The following is a 17,740-nucleotide window of genomic DNA, read 5'->3' on the forward strand; positions in this document are numbered from 1 at the left end:
ATTCCAAGTCGGGTATGGGATTAGTTTTATTGTTTGTTTTGAGTCCAGCAATCCTCTCGCACATAACCATCCCTGCATGGGATTCGAACCTGCGAACCCAAGCAGAGTAATTAGAGGTGCGGTGGCGAGCGTATTCCTAACGCTTAGCCCGTTGAGCCACACCGCCGCACATGTATTCCATTTGAAGATTCAAGCCATTGGTTGTCATATTCCAACATATTTTTCACATAAATAAATATATACTACCGTACATATATACTACTACGCTATAACACAAGTGAGGACATGCATATTATAGTCACTTTGTGCCGCAGTCGTAGAGGGGACTCTGTGTCAAAGCGTAGTAGTATAAATTTACGGCCAAAGCACCAGTTGGATCAAGTACACCGTTGTGACTAGGGCTGGGCAAAATATTCGAATAGAGAATCGAATATTGAATTACTCGAATGACATTTTACTATTCGAATATACGGTACCTCGTGACTGCGCCACTTGGAACTCGCGCCTCTCGAAATCGATCGTGAATCGCGCGAGAATTCACCTACAGCGCTCGCTAACAGACAAAAGCGACAAATTTGAGTAATCGTTGTCTTTGCGTTGGGGTGTGATTTGCTTTCTTTTTGCGCCCAACGTATCGTTTCAATTCCATATTTTGCAAAAACACGTACCACACCGCTACGTAAATTAGTTATCAGCTGTTTCATGCATGACCCGACATTTACGCCCGAACATAAAAGCGATTTTCGAAATTTGAAAATTAAAAGTTAAAATTACGTTTTCGAGAAACTATACATGGTATGATGCTTATAAGCTATAACTAGAAAAGAAATGACAAGCAAAACTCCATTTAATGTTTTTTCTATGAGCTCTTTAGTGATCCCTTCCATCTATGACTAAGTAATGTTTCGAAAATGTGAACATTTTACTCGGCCATGCACGGCGGGTTGAGTGATAAAATCGTGAACGAAAGTAGATCGTAAAATCAATCGTGAACTTTGATGTTACAACGCACAGTGTCTCGTTTGCGAATTGTTGCGCCTATCATCATCGGAAATGATTAGGTCATTCGTTATATTTCGAACATTTTTGCACTAATAATTAGGACGTGACATTATCAAAATCTTCAAGTGAAATGGTGAATTTGCCAATTCCGTAAGTAAAATTGTGAATTACCCAGAAACGATTTTAGCTATAATGGTTGCCGGGATATTGTTATGTTAAAAATAAAAACGTTGGATATGTATATATAATAAAATACCATTTTTTGAGAAGTGCTGTTTATTAACGTCATCTCGTCTTATGATCACGTAGAAATTGCCTTTATTGTTGAATAATCTAACCCTATTTTAAATCAACATTCAGGATTGATGCAATCGCTTTGCGCGGTTTATCTTTCTAATACGAAAATAACACATACACCATAGAAAAGCATAAGAAAGTTAATTATCGTCATAATAAATATCTGCATCTCGGTATCGATAATATTACCGCTCGGTTAAAATTCGGACGGTAAATTTACAAAAGTTGATAAATAAGTAAGACCAAAACCAACGCAAAAAATGGAGGTAATTAATTTGGGTACCGAAATCAACCCTCAACAAATGTTGTCGATGTGAACGCACGGGTATGCTCGGAATATAAAACTTCGACGTCCGCCAACCCATAAGAATAAATCCTTGCAAAAAAGAAAGAGAACGGGCGGGTATATAGATTACCAACAAGATTATCGCCGTCAAAACGATAGTAGTGACAAAAACAATCGGCGATTGGGGCGAAATTAACCAGTCAAAAACGCTTTGTTGACCATTTTTTTCAATGTTTTATTTGATTTTCAAAGAGAGTATCGGGCGACGAAAAAATATTCGTTATTCGACTATTCGGTATTTGTTAAAAATATTCGAATTATTCGATTCGAAAAAAATATTCGATTTTGTCCACCCCTTTGTGACAAAAGTGCGCCGCAGATCGATGTCAGTCGCATTATAGTTTGCAGTTATATTCGACAAGATGCAGCGTATCATTTTTAACTCAATCTTAGTACTTATGTTGGTAATTTTTGCAAAATCCAGCAAACTTCCATTTACTGACTTCGAGGTTAAAAATACCGTAAATTTTTATAAGGTAGTTAAGAAAGGTTTTTCCGTTTTCTAAATAACCCTGGATTTTCAGAAGCAAAAATGCCCCACTACCATTGGGTTTATACTCTCAAACCCATGTTCAGTCTTTGAGTGTTCCATCTTTTCGGCAACAGACTCAAATTGAAATATCCTCACGTGTGAGATTGGGTCAAAAGTTTTTCATTGCTCTTGTCATCCATTTCTTGGAAGAGCGTGTATTTATTGCAGTGACAGCACATTTACATATCAAATGAGATTCCCTCGACAGTGTCAGACGAGACTCAAAACTGTTTTTGGTTGAAATGAAGCCAGATATTATCAAGCTGGTGGTATTTCACTAGGCTCAATCGTCACATTATACTAATCATAAATGGAGAATAAAGTAGCTTTGACTTTTTGTCAGGGGGCGTTGGCTATAGTTAAAAAGTCGTCCAGGGAGGCACAGACAGAAAAAAGTTTGGGGAACACTGCTCTAGACGGATTCGGAGCCGATGTGCAATTGTTATATTCGAGGCATATAATTTCAAAAATCTGCCCACCGTATCTATCACTGACAATGACCGGGAATATTTCATCCTTCTCAAGCGTAGTCTCAACGGCGAGAATAGAGTGATTTTGGAGTGTTCGACACCCGTTTCCGGCGCCGAAATAATTTTGAAAGCACATAACATACTTGTACAAATCGGTGATGGCTGGGAGAGAGTAAAACGACTGCCAAATAGTTGCAATGCTTTGGGTCTTTAGAAAAAAATATATATAAAGTGTTTCCCCGAAAATAAGACGTAGCCTTAATTTTTAAAATTGATTTCAATATAAGCCAGCCTCTCAAAATACTACCTACTCGATAGCGCGCTGGTGCAAACATTTGATATGGTAATGACTATATGGTCATTTTTGCATCTTCTATGTTTAACAGCTTTAAAAAACGTGGCAATTATGAGTAAGAGGATATCGATTTTCATATTTTTTACATTTGAAAATTTCGTAATTTTGTTTTTGATGAATGAAAATAAAAGACATACCCCAAAAATAAGCCCAAAAAAAATTTCGAAAGAAAATTGAAATAAGACTTTGCTTATTTTCGGGGAAACACGGTATACATATATCCATACAAAATGTATATCGTCAAATATTACTAAACGCTAAAACAAAGGATCGTTATAATCAGTTTGAAAATATAATCATATCAAAGATTTTTTTAGATTTATACGTATTTTTCGAGTGACCAGCATAGGATGCATATTTTCAAATGACTAACTAGTGATTTGATTAGTTATCGACATAAGTTTATTTTTTTATCATATAATATGATCGGTCATACCAGAGCCATCATACAGTTTGCCATGACCAGTCAGTTAAATTATATACCTATATTTTGGACACCCACTGTTTTTCAGCCCATTTTAAAATTATATATATATTCGTTAAGCTACAACACGCGTCTGATACCCGATTTGTAGTACGTCAATAACACCATTGTCAATGGTGTAGACCAGTGGTTCCCAAACTTTCTAGAGTTGGGACTGACTATTTATTACCACAGGTTATGGCGACCCATTTAACTTTAATAAAATAATAAATTTCGGGGAGAAAAGGTAAGAAGTGCTGTACAGTGTATACAAAACTGTTCATTCTTTGTGTAGAAAATTTTTGTTCCTTTGAGAAGATCGTAAAAAGGAAACTTTCACAGATTAGAATATAAATTCAATTTATTTTGTTTTTTTGAAGATTTACGTATTCGAGTCACCACCGATCCCAATATCCAGTATAGTTAATCAAAGCTTCCTACATCTTTTCACGACCCACCAAGATTCCTTTTCCAAGATTCCACCATTGGGTCGCGACTCATAGTTTGGGAACCGCTGATGTAGACTTTACGTATAATATATAAACTCCTTCTAACCATTTATATTAGAACCATATATAAATGCTCACATATCCAAGTGCCCGGATACATCTGGTTTGAGGGAGCTGTTTTGAAAAGTGGAAATCGACGATGCGTAACTTTGTGAAGTCAGCAGGACGTTGTGGGACGAATATGATACGAGCAGGACAAGTGTAATATAAGCAGGATACCACAGGTCCTCATTCAAAATTCATTCAGAAAAGTACCATACCCTAATCTAACTCAGGCTTTCTTTGAAAATTCTTTTGATGGCTGAACAAAAATACTTAAATGGATTGGAATATTCAAATTGCACAATTATTATTCAATAAGGTATACAAAGGGCCAGTCACCCAAGTAAGTACTAACCGAGCTCGACGTTTCTTAACTCTGGAGATCGGCCGAGAATAGGTTTCAACAACGCGCTGTAGTCTCAAACGTCAATTGCATTGGTTTCATTCAGAACGTGTGTAGGACAAAAAGAATATGTGTGTCACAAACGGGAAAGTTTAAAACGAACACTATAGGTGGGGAACTAGCAGAATAAGTGTGGGTAAATCAGGTCAGGACAAATAGGACCGTTGTTATGCCAGCAGGAAAATTAGAACAAGTGTGACCAAGCCTGACAATTGTTAGATAAACAGGACAAATGCGGGACAAGCAGGACAAATATGATACGAGCAGGACAAGTGTAATACAAGCAGGACACAAGCATGGCGTCTCTATCAAGGAGTACCACACTCTAACCTAATTCAGGCTTCCGTTGAAAACTATCATTATGGCTGAACAAAACTACCTAATTGAATAGAAATAATTAAAGAAAGTGCACTGTGCATTTTCTATAATTATTGCTGTCATTGTATGAGAAAAACTTATATATATATATCATTACTATTAGTATATATATTGTCTTATTATATACGCGTTTCTGGTTTAGCACGTGACTGTTGTAAAAAGGAAAAATTATATTCTACGAGATAAACGATGATAGATTTTAATATAGGCAATTTCAAACCTATCAGTTGAAAACTGAATACACGATCATGTAACAGAAAGCACCCTGATGCATTAAATTTTATGTTGCCTAGAAACAGAAATTTATTTCTAAATGACACATGCAAATAAATTCCAAATTGACAAAATTAAACATAAAAATAAAATATTATAAAGTTGACATTTATCTGAGGAGAATTGTATGTTACGTCAAATATAAATAAGACTAAAATAACAGTTTGAATAGTTATATTATAAATTGTTTATTACGTAAGTGCATATATATTAGAAATACTGCTCGTCAGCGCGCGTATAGAGTTACGAGCAATTCGAATCTCGCATTGTTTTTTTTTCTTCGAATAGGAGAAGACTTCTTCGTAATTCTTTATTTTGTTTCGGTTCGATTTGTATATCGATTTCGATTTTTGTCAGCAATAACTCAAGTTTATATATCGATCCGGTCTTTTTCTTTTTTAAACCCGACCTGAATTTTCCTTGTATGGCATTGCGGATCCATCGGAATGGATTTTTCGACTTGCATTGATATTTACGAAGTAAAACAATGTTTTCGGAGATTTCTCTTCTTTTTTCTTCTAGTATTCTTAAATTCTGATGAAAAATAAAAAATTTATAGAAATATATATATACTACATAATACCGTGAAGCCATAAGTATCTATTTAGTTTTTCTATCGGCGTATCTAACTAGCTAAACTCAACATTTAGCATGAAGATCATTTGATCTAGACGTTATTTTTTTACAGAGATTTGTAAAATTGTGATAAAATAAATCATATAAAACAATTTCTTACCTCGTATGAGTCAACTTCGCGTCTGAATATGTACTCCTCTTTCTCTTTTTGACTCATCTTTGATAAGGATTTCAAATATTCGAGATCTTTTTCAGACTTGAACTCATTTTCAACCTAAATACAAAATTAAATTTATTAATTATTAAATTAAATATTAAATTTCAATAGTATATACATATTCAACATAATGATATGGTTCGGTTCGGTACAGTTATTAGTATTCATTGACAAAAAACTTCAAATAATGCTGCATTGAGTAACAGGAAATACTTCAAAAAGTCTCTAAAGTTAGGTATTTTATAAATGAGAGAAAGGACACTTGTCGCCTTTTCAGCATTTCGTCAATAATTTAGCAATTGATTTTCGTTTATTACAAACCTCCTCCTTATCTTGGCCAGAGGATACCAAATTCCCATTTGTTTTCACAATTTCTTCATGGATGCATACTGCGGTGCTAAATTTATCATGTGCCTCTGTTTCATACTTTTTGACATTGTTATTCTGTAAAATACAACGGGTTGGTCAATCGGTTGGAAGGAAAGAGAAGAGAAGGTAAATTAGCTGACTTAGCAGCTTAACTTGATAAACTGGTGCAATCAAATTGTCGGGGAAATAAACTATGCCAATTACGGAAAAAAATAAAAAAACACTCCTGATATTGATTTTTATTTTTCAAATACGTCCTAGAGCGACTTGATCTAATATTGCCAAACTGATGTTCTAAAAAACTTCTATTGATGGTAAAAATTTCCTTCTAAACGGTTTTTTGACTTTTGTGATATCGAGTTATATGTCTCAACTAATTTATTTTCATCAACTTTGTTCGTAACGAAAGGAATAAAATCTTTGAACTTACGTTTGTAACATTTGCAGGCAAGCAAATAATTCTCTCCTCATTGGTCGATTTAGTTTCTGAATCAACATATCTGACTGACCGACTGAATAAACTAGAAGCCACTTCATGTTTTTCTTCGCGAATAGTAGAATTGTTTTTTTCCCCCAAACAATAATCTGTTTTGTATCCATTTTTAGGTAGATCAGAATCAGCATTGATTTCATCTTTGCTGGTTTTTGATCTTGTCATATACTCGGGAATACTTGACATTTCAACTCCAGGGTCAGTTTCTTGCACACCATTTATGCTTTGTCCTCGTTTCTCCACCAAACACATTTTAAGCTCGTTATTATCGGACTCTGTTAGTTTTGAGAAATGCTGAATGGTCCCATATTTCCTTATGTTGAAGTTCACGGAATCGCCGGAATCACTAACCACATGTTCATTTATTTCGAGTTTAGTCATGGCAGACTCCATATCACTACTTTCCACGAAAACGCCTGCTGCAAAATTACGGCTCACTTGGCAAGGTTGCTTTTTATAGTCAATTGTGAAGCTATTTATCTCAGTAGAAACGTTTTCTTCTTTTTCTTGACTACGGATACTTTCATATCTTGAAGAACGTCCAGAATTTTTGTGAAATGGTGTTGGGTCACTTATTCGTGGTAGGTGTACTGATTCGGATTGTCCTTCATTTGCCAGGTTGTCAAAAGATGATGACCTTGAACCGATACTGTCAGCAAGCAAATCGGAATCTGTTCCAGAAAATGCTATTCCATCAGCTTTCTTACAGATTTCTTGATTCTGGTTTGTTTCATCCAATGTCGCACTATCGACAGTCGGTGTCGTAGTCTCTTCAGCATGGGCCACAGTTCCAGTTTCTTCGATTTCTTTGAAAACGTCCTGAGCATTTGTGTTTTTTTCTGGTGACGAATCTATTTTGCTCGTGTTTGGTGGATTTCCATTCAGATTCTGTGCGACCGAATTCTTGTCAGCAGACACGGTAGATTCATCATTTACAACATCGTGCTTGGGCGGGATATCTACTTTCTTGGATTTAATATTGTTGTCCCTGAAGTCATTATTCGTAAAACTACGATCAGTTTCAGAGCCATCGAAACCTCGTTTATTTGACTGTGTCCCAGCCATGGACGACAGCATTTGTTTATTTGTTCGTAGCCTCCATCCCTCCGAAAAAGTCTTGTCGTGTCGTTTCAATGTCCGACGAAGAAATTTCCTAGCCGATTTTTTTAATCGCCATGTTTGTCGATGTTTTCTGAAAATTTTTTCGGGTTGCGAACATATCTTCACAAGCACCATCAGAGCTTTGTAAAGTCTTATTCCAATATTCAGATTCTTCATAATCTCAACAGCTTGTCTTATTAATTTAACAATAAAGGCGATCGAGAATTTATTCTGTCGATTGAGTGAGGTTAAAACTTTCAACATCCGCATAGTTACAGGGAATGCGATTATCGCCCAGAATAATGAATTTCTTGGCTCTTTGAACAAATGATGTAGAAATCCACCAATGTCCTTTCCATTATCAGAATTCTCCAGTATGCAGTAACCATGGCGAAATCTGATGCTGCTCCAGAACAATTCCGCTTCAAGGTATAAATTTTCTGATTTTGTCTGATGATTCACTTCGACGAAGATTAATATTCCAGAAACAAAATTAGCAAAATACAGCAAAACATGTATTACACTAACCAATTGCTTTATTCGCTTTCGCAAAAGCGCGTGCAAAAGCACCAGCATTAGCGACATTTTGACTCGTTGATATTAGTCAAAATCGCGTAACTAATAAAAGTGTTAATTTTTGCCAATTTACTGATTTGGTATTTTCGTTAATATGATTGTTGGCAAATAAATAAAATTATTGTGACGTCACAAATGCAACGGTCGTAGTTGATCGTGCTTATTACAATGGAGGCTTAACCCGTATAAAATCGCCGGAAAAGTTGAAAGATTTTATTCGAAGCATTGATAAAGATACAAGTATAGGCCTACTTAAAATGTGATTAATTTGAGTTGTTCAGCACCTACGAGATATTTTTGCGTGGAGGTATTTTTATTTCGTTGAATTTACCATATAGTATGGCCAAATCAAAAAAGTATTCCGAACGTTTTCATTGTGGGGTAGCGAAGTCGTTTCAATATTAGTGTGTACCCCTTTTTTAGATCATGGTTCCGCAACCAAATGACCCGGGCCCGCGACCTGATTCATTAGTTATAACGAGAATACGGCCCGCTCTTTCTTCTGAGTTTCAATTTGTAGTGTTGCCACTGTTTAATGATTATTTGTCGCATTATGACGTAAAAAATATTTGGCGCCTAAAAACTATGGTATAACTGATTATTTCGTACAGAAACAAAGAGAGATGCGCAGGACTAAGTAACGGTAGTTAGTAGACGTGTTGACTACCAGTAACTTTATTAGAAAGCAGAGTAAGATATATTTTACAACCAAAACACTAAATCAGAAAAAGACTCAGTCATGCTCTGAGATTGTTGTCTGTTTTGTAACTTTCGAAACATGAGAACATGCAAAACTGTCTTATAAGAAATTTCCTTAAAGTTTGGAGTGAAATATCCTCTTGACCATATGAGATGACACTATTGTCGCTTTTGACAATAGTTTAATAAGTAATGCAACACTAAGGATTTACTGACGGGATATTCGCTTACTGTTAGAACATGTGAAACGACGACTCTACAAAGATTTTAACTCCGAATAAATGTGGGTGCAATACAAATACAAGCAGAAGGATAATGCCAACTATCGCTTTCGCAAAAATCCCTAAGTCTGTAATAATAAGAATTCAATTAAATTTATTCGTTGATTTGAGTTCAGTGGCCATCGATGGCGACATCAAACCACAATAAGTTTTATGTTATACTATACTTAGCAACAATCTGTTATAGTTGGCGCAAAGTAGGGACCCGTGAATACAAGCAAACCAAAAGGATCCGCAATGAAAAAGGCTGGAAAATACTGTAGCAGCGTTAACATATATATGTATAAAAGATTAGGTTGTACAAAAACAAAATGCAAGTTTTCTGATAAGTATGTCTCTTAACACAAAATTCATCACGAGAGTATAGATGAAAAATTAGCAACTTTAAAAACATGTTTGAGATGATAAATATGAGAACAAATAATCTCGTATTATTCATCAGTATCACACAAACAACAACTTTAGTGATACAATAAACTTTGCATATTTGAGAATCTAGCATTCGTAGTCAGAAAAGCTCCCGTTAGAATAACCGAGCTCGGAATACCGTGATTGCACCATGTATGCTCCAATTTCCATCTGTTCGTGTGTAATAGTAGGTTTCGTACTACTTTCGTAAGTATTTGTCAGCTCTTGGCCTTCGTTAGATATTGATTGGATATTTTCCTCGAAGTTATAATCATGACCAATCGTGTTAACAGGGGACTGGCCTTCAACATCAGTAGAAGTGTTGTTTCCTCTTTCACTTTTCATTGCTTCTTCGGAGTGGCTGTTAATTTCAGTCTTCAGAGAGAGGTGAAGTATGCAAGTTTGAACAGACACTGTACTTGGGTCGGCGCCAGGCATCTGAGGTGGACAATTATCTTCTTCATTCTGCGAACCTGGTGTGGTGGCATAGATGCATCAGATCAAGCAACATAGTGACAATAGGGAGTGTATGGAATAGAATTTTGATATTTGATGTAGCTTTGTAATAAGGAGGGGAAGCCTGTTAACACTCTTGGTTGGTTATGGAATTGCAAGTTTGGCTGGTTGAAGATGGCGAAATCGAATCCGTCAACAATTAGGTTTTACGTAAACCACCTTGTGATAATCTTTTCGCGCACTATTAATTCCCACAAGATTCAAACCAGTTGATTTCGCACAGGGTGATCCACCTTGCGACCCATTACTTTACCTTAGCTGAATTCAATCATCGTGTGACTGTCATATAGCAAATGCGTGGTTACTTTGTAGCAAAATATACAATAGATAACACTTAACTAACTTTACCAGTAATAACGAGCTTCTTTAGGGGCTTCATAAATTGAATAATTTCAATCTCCTCGTCGCGATATTCCTCTTCTGGTTGCGAAGACACAAAGAATCTGAAATTATGAAGGGTTCTAGATCATGTCTATTATTTAATCGAATATTTGTGTAATGTATAATGTAATGTATAATTAAATTTCTACATATCAAATTATAAAAATGGTCACCCACTTGAGTAAAATTTTCGAGTTGGAAATTCCATCTGTTTCTTTCATACATTGTAGACTATATATGAGTTCTTCCTGTAACAATATTTCACACAATTTAACGTTTTCAAATTATTACTTTTTAAAATTGCCACGAGTGGTATATGTCTATTGCAAGTGACTCAACTTTCTACTTACTCCGACACTGGATGTATAGAAATCAAACTTATTTTCGGTAGGGTCAAAACTACGGTAAACCCTTACCACAATCGGTGGTAATTTTCTTCTTGTCAATTCACTCATGTTTCTCCAACGGTTCCAAATAAATTTTGTCATCAGTGTGATGAAAATCAATAATAATATAAATGAAGCTGAGGATACTATTGTTGCTATTTGAGCACGTACTGGAAATGGATCTGTACATGGAAAAATAATTCGTATTAATATTTTAGCAAGACACCATCACCCACTCACTCAAAAATAATATTGCCAGTGACATTATTATTACAATTTGTCGGTGTCACTACCAAATAACGGCGCATCTGACATCAAACGGAAATTCTATTTTTGTCTTGACTCTGAATAGTTAATCTCGAGAACGAAGAGCTAGTAGAAATATATAATTTTTGAACTGCAATAAATAGTTTGAAAACTTAATTTGCGCATTACGAGCTCAATACCTTAAAGAAAAGAACAATAATAAGAAAAAACGATCCATAGGGCCATTTCGTGTCCAATTCAAGAATTCCCAATAAATAAAACAAACCTGAAATGGTTCGTACGGTTCGTTTCGCCGTTTGACTTTTTACGCTGAAATCAGACGAAATATTGTACCAAGTAGTGACTTCATATTCCACACCAGGCTGTAGATCGATATATACTACATCCGGATTCAACTCTAAATATAAAATCAATGGCAAAGTAAAACAAATTGAGTATTATGTTCGTCATCTTAAACTGTGACATCATGTTTGTTGCCCCATATACGTTCTCTATCAGGATCAATTTTCGATTTTATGCAGCCTGAAATCAACAACAAATCTCTTAACGTATCGTGCTTTTAATACTAAAAGCTTTTTTAACTCTTTTATTGCACACCGTTTTTCTTAAAATGAAATTCTAGCGATATGATAGGTTTACTTTAAATACAGAAGTTAAAAGCTGCAGTACATACCCTTTCGGCATCTATCGATGTAATCGTTTGCTATTTTTTTCCCTGTAGAACGAGTAAATAATATAATGCAAAAATATGACCAGTGACTGATTTTGAGAAAAGACTGTTTCTCCCGAAAAATATATTTTTGTATACAAAGTTTATCTGAACATGTCTGACTTAAGTGTCACGAAAGGGTACAGAGATCGATGTCAATGCGTATTGCGTAGCTATATTCACAAACTACACAAAGTGATAGTATTAATGTTTGTTTACACATACGTTTGATTAAAATAATCCTAGGGCGCAGGGGTGTAATATGGTATTTAAACGTACACATGGCATACTTGATGAAATGAGTTATTCATCACACGGGTTAGCATAGGTTATGGTTCGTATTTTCTTCCAAAGAAGGCATACACAATTTTCACAAAAACTGGTGTAATTCAAAATAATAATACAATAATAGTCTGCAAGAATGGTGAGATTTTTTGAACAACAAAATTAAGTCAACAAATGCTTACCTCTCAACTCATTCAAACAATAATAGTAAGTGATTTGTATGGTTGAACCAGCGGCCATCAAACTGGATAATGTATTTTCAAAATTCTTCTCGAATTCTACGTGAATATTGAGAGATGTCTCTTTGGCAAATACCAAAGTATTAAGTGGACTTAGCGTTGCTGTAAAATAAACCATGTTTTAGTTATTGACAGTACATAACTTTGATTCGATCACGAATCGGATAATAAGCTTTGCACTTGTATTTGCAGTCGGATTGAGTTGCGTGACCTTGCGTTGAGAACATGTTCATAAAAGTTATCATTCATAGATGGACCATCACCACATGATGTGTTCTGATCTTACAGTTTTTAGCTCTCCCAAAACTACACACTGTCGAAATACCTTTTTTGCAGAACAATTTTGTATTTCAGTTTTATTGGACACGAAATGGCGATTAGCATCGTATGCTAAATGGACCAGCTATTTCAAATTTTTAGTATTACTTCAAGTAGAATATCACAGATGTTCTTCATTTCTTTTGGACTGTTCGGCTTTATCCCAGTCATCGGTACCAATGAGCAGGCAGCAAGTCATGCCGGTAAGACTACTAGGTAAATTTGGCACCGCATGGACCAAATAAAAGTCCCATTCAGTCAATTTAGAGTCACATGGTCGAGTTATCGATGAAATAGGATATTTTCACCCTAAATTAGTCCTTTGACCTTCGCGTCCATGTATTTGATCATTTTATTTGTAACGACCGGGAGAGGACAAATTTGCAGAAGCTCGGGCACTCTAATATGAAAATTTCGTCGATATTGATGTTAATGGTCAACAAAACTTCGGTTCAACTAAAATCCTTTGCTTGTTGCCATTTGGGCAAGTACTTCCTGATAGAAAAGCTTCAATGAAAATATCTTCATCGAGCTATCAGATAACTATTAGTTATTATTCGTCTCGCAGAAAGTAAAATTTATTAGCAATTCTATTTTAATTAAATTTAATTTTGAGGTAATATTGTTGAAGATTCCTTGCAACAACTGGTGGTCATTAATGAAAAAGTTTGGAACCTTGACTAGCAGTCTTAGATATATACATGAAATTGAAAACATAAGCAGCATGTGTCAAATCAGTTTTCATTCAAAAGGTTCGCCCATGACTGGCTGACAGTATTCCCCTGTTCAGGAGGATGGACTTCTGATACACGACAACTTACTTGATTGTTCTATGGGATTACAGTTTCCAGCCCATCGTTTTTTCACTGTTATGTTCCGTTGTTGATCGGTGTATACCCCAGTTACACGAAAATGATCTAAGAATACAGTTTTATTCACAAAATTATTAAATATTGGCTACTTAAATTCGCGAGATATAGAAATCTGGAATTATTTGGATGTTTGAAGTACTTACAATAGGGCCAGGAATCTAGTTGGAGCACAGATGCGATGCACCGATTCGTTCTAAGTCGTTTAATTATTTTCGTTCTTGATTCATCTTTGAAGCATAGTACAGTAGTATAATCCTTGGAACTTCCGCAATAAGCCACAGGACTGAAAATAAAAACAATACACAATTTATTCGTGGCGATGTGTAGCAACTAGCGAGACCGAAGATTGAGTTGTCGTGAGTGAAACCTTGTTACAACTATTTTTTTAAAACTATTTTTTAGAGTGTAAAACCGAGTACGCAATGTCACATTGGAAAGATTCTGGAAACATTTTGTATAGAATGACCCCTAACCTCACTGGATAATTACCAACTTTTCATATTAAGACGTGACGGGGATGTTTTTCTCAAATCGCACATTTTGGGGGTTAGTGGCGGGGGCTTTCTACAAAAAATCCGATTCTGGTTCTTTAAAAATATTAGCTTTTCGCGCAACAATGCCTGGTATTCTAAGGATTTACTCGCAGCAGGGGTATGTATAAACCAATAAAAAAATTAATAAAAAACACATACCAAAACTGAACCCGATAATGAAGAAGGTCTAAACTATGATTGATAATACTTGTGTTCCACGTCAATGTTCTCTGAAGGTCTTTATCTAGGCATCGAATTTCCCCGACATCTGACAGGAAAGATGCATCATAAATATATGAAATTTATATTTAGCATAATTTCGCCACTAAGGAGTTTTCGTTGTAACATAGTACATTGGTGAATCTCAAAGGAAATCTCAAAGCTTAATTACAAGTGAGTGTTGGTGTCCCATTGGTAGTGACATTCATACTTTGCAACTTGAAGAATAGACTTAACTTTTCGTTATGACACAGTACATCATTACAACTGACGGGAGAAGCATCATCAGCAAGTAGTAACAAATAGTGGAGAGTGACTTACACTCGATTAGACATGCAGCAGGCGAGTATATTTACTATTTGTGGGGGCGAAAAAGTTCGGTACTTTTTAAACTCCCACTTTTCTCGGCATTGTTAGGTAACGTGAGTTGTATTCAACATTACTAGATCGTCATTTTTCGATTCATAAATCACTTATTCAACATCTGGTTAGTCAATTGCTGACACATTAGCAACTGCATTTTTTCCACGTCTAACCCGCCAGGGGCGTAGCCAGGAATTTTCAAAAGGGGGGGGATCTGAAATTTAGGTGTGTACGAAATGTCGCACAACCTGAAAATAGTATGTGTGCCAGGTTAGGGTTCAGGTTGTGCGTCATGGAATGAATAATGGTTTGAAGCAAAATACCCCATTTTACAGGCGCCAACTCGCAAAACCACTCTTTAAATAAACACTATGAAACACTTTCCTTTCACACTCCTATGTACATTCGAAACTTTTCATACCTGACACTCCAATCTTGTGCTTTGTTTTATTCTCAGCTCCAAAAGACAAATTTATTAACAAGCTTGTAACGGATATTAATACAAAAATCGCCGTCTTCATCATGAAGCATTGCTGTTACCAACTCGAGATATTACTAAACACCAACAGATTTCTACTTTGCCTATTTAAATAGGTACATTAATTTTTTTATTCGTCTTGAAAATTCCGGGCGTCAGAAAATAGTGGCTGGCTCTAGAACTACTGGTATATATTTCGGCAGTTCCATTTTCTTTGTTTGGTATTGACATACGTATGCGTGTGTACAGGTATGATTGATGAACGAATTGACAAACTAAACATTCACACGATCTCCATAGACAAGAGACTGTGTGTAAATGTTTTTGAATTTGTTAATTTTCAAGTTATCACTCCTGGAAACAAATCTTGCGTGGACCACGTTCTTTCAACTTGAACTATGTCTTAATGCAACAGATGTTTTGCCAATATTGTAGAATATGTCGTCAGGTGAGAATATTTCTCACGTCACATTATGGTTCTATTTGTTTTCCCAATAATCTACCAAATGCATTAGCACCCAATCCTGTTTTTTCTCTCTTCTAAATTATACTGCATTGCCCACATAATACCTTGTTACAACTGAAACACATTTTTAGTAAGACCGCTTTCCGTATGCTTGTCGACAGTACGTGTGGGTGTATTCATTTATTAATAGGTGAATTTTGGATAATGTTTATCGTGCAAACATTTGATCGATTCTCAGTATCCCATGAAATCAAATGGGAAATCGGTACTACTTCAGCGCCATAAAACATATCCAGTTGTGTTGACATATCAATTCTCATTACCAAGAATTCGTGTAAATTGGGACTGAAATCTCAATTCGTCCGCAGAAAAACATGTGAAAAGTTAACTTTGCACTTAGTTTCGTGCCAGTGGATATAGAATAAGCGCCAGTCCTACGACACTACCATAAGTCGCCCATGAACTACCACATTTTCACACCTGCGATGAAGGGATGTTGACTTAAACACGTCAAAGTATACCTCTATTTCCAGTGTCAATATTTAAGTTAAACTCTTGTTTCGAATGGAAAATCTTACGAGATAGACACAGGAAACTGGCCAAAAAACGAGTGGTATAATTAAAATCGCTCATGCTAGTTTATCCTCTTACCTGGCCCCACCGAAAAACTGGGCAGCTAATTCATTATTCCATCCACTTGGATGAATATAAATTAATATGCAAAAACTCATTTCAACCAAAGTCTACAACCAACTAATTTCCAGTCACATCCAAACAAACAAATCGAATTCATTTTGGTATATTTATTGGAGAAGATATTATAGTGGAAGATGCTAAATATGTACAAAAATGACTTGGCATAACTAAGGACTTTATCACACATGTAGTGCAAAGAGGCATATGCTACAAAAAATAGATATTAACCTGATCGTTCCTGTGTTTCTGGGCATACTTATATATGATAACTTTTAAAAATCAAAGCAGGGCAATAACGAAACAAGCAATGGACATGGGGCTGAAACTTTATGTAAAAACTTGACCCAACAGGTTTCAAAGCACAATGTTAGTCGGCATTCTCAGAATTTCAATAGTAATAAATGTCAAACCATCTGTGGCTGCACCCTTGAGTACTAACAATATGAATAAGCATGTTTTGAAAAACTATTTGGCTTGAGTCATCATATGTTATCAAGTGGAAGTTTGAGGTGAAAATGCGATCATTTGGCTACAAAATCCTAATGATGAAATATTATATACAATAAGTAAAGTTCAAATATTAGGTAAAAAGTTAGATATTTTAAAGTGCTAACACAATAATTTCGGGCCAATATCGAGCAACAAGTATATATGTTACTGCTTTACTTATATAAGACGGAAAAATTTACTTCCATGACAAGAATAAAACCAGGAACTAGGATTTTAAGAGCAAAACAATACTGATACTAGGATGTCCATATATGAATAGTTTGGTATATTAGTAATCTGCTTAATAAATTATCACAGATCTGCTTTTTTTTTGTTTTGATCAAAGAAATTTGAAATAAAGCAGAATTTTACCTCAAAAGGCCAAACATCTTGGTCAAAAACTGAATTTGGATTGGACACCTCAAATGTTTACTTAGAAAATGCAACACAAAATTCATAAGTATGACATTGACATGTACGGTATATTCAATCTGATTAATCTCTGCAGGTTTCTCGATATGATTATAATTCAGGGCTGTTGGGTGATGAAGTATAACTCAACCTTTGCAGCAAAGATATACATTTACCTAATCAGGTTCTACATATATCTAAGCAAGTGGTGAGAAAACTAAATATACAATTGAGTTTATAGAAATATTAAACAGGAAAAAAGATGTTGTGCAATGGAACTAAAAACAGTACAGTAAGATCAGAACATAATTATATAACAAAT

The 17,740-nt window shown here is 35.4% G+C and overlaps 2 protein-coding genes across 2 annotated transcripts; both read right to left on the reverse strand.

Annotated features, from left to right (window-relative positions):
• Positions 1-5,179: 5,179 nt before the first annotated feature.
• LOC120347677 (uncharacterized) lies at positions 5,180-8,425 on the reverse strand. Its single transcript, XM_039417739.2, has 4 exons — positions 6,663-8,425; positions 6,185-6,307; positions 5,807-5,920; positions 5,180-5,604 (listed from the first exon to the last, which is right to left on the reverse strand). Exons 1-4 carry the CDS (start codon positions 8,409-8,411, stop codon positions 5,314-5,316), a joined length of 2,277 nt encoding a protein of 758 aa, XP_039273673.2. The 5' UTR covers positions 8,412-8,425; the 3' UTR covers positions 5,180-5,313.
• A 656-nt stretch (positions 8,426-9,081) lies between these two features.
• LOC120347650 (uncharacterized) lies at positions 9,082-15,512 on the reverse strand. Its single transcript, XM_039417698.2, has 11 exons — positions 15,300-15,512; positions 14,456-14,564; positions 13,907-14,046; positions 13,713-13,808; positions 12,517-12,675; positions 12,014-12,055; positions 11,606-11,737; positions 11,104-11,255; positions 10,865-10,935; positions 10,655-10,749; positions 9,082-10,263 (listed from the first exon to the last, which is right to left on the reverse strand). Exons 1-11 carry the CDS (start codon positions 15,400-15,402, stop codon positions 9,878-9,880), a joined length of 1,485 nt encoding a protein of 494 aa, XP_039273632.2. The 5' UTR covers positions 15,403-15,512; the 3' UTR covers positions 9,082-9,877.
• Between the last annotated feature and the right edge of the window lie 2,228 nt (positions 15,513-17,740).

The sequence above is a fragment of the Styela clava genome, chromosome 11 (assembly GCF_964204865.1).
Source record: "Styela clava chromosome 11, kaStyClav1.hap1.2, whole genome shotgun sequence".
Classification (NCBI taxonomy): Eukaryota; Metazoa; Chordata; class Ascidiacea; order Stolidobranchia; family Styelidae; genus Styela; species Styela clava.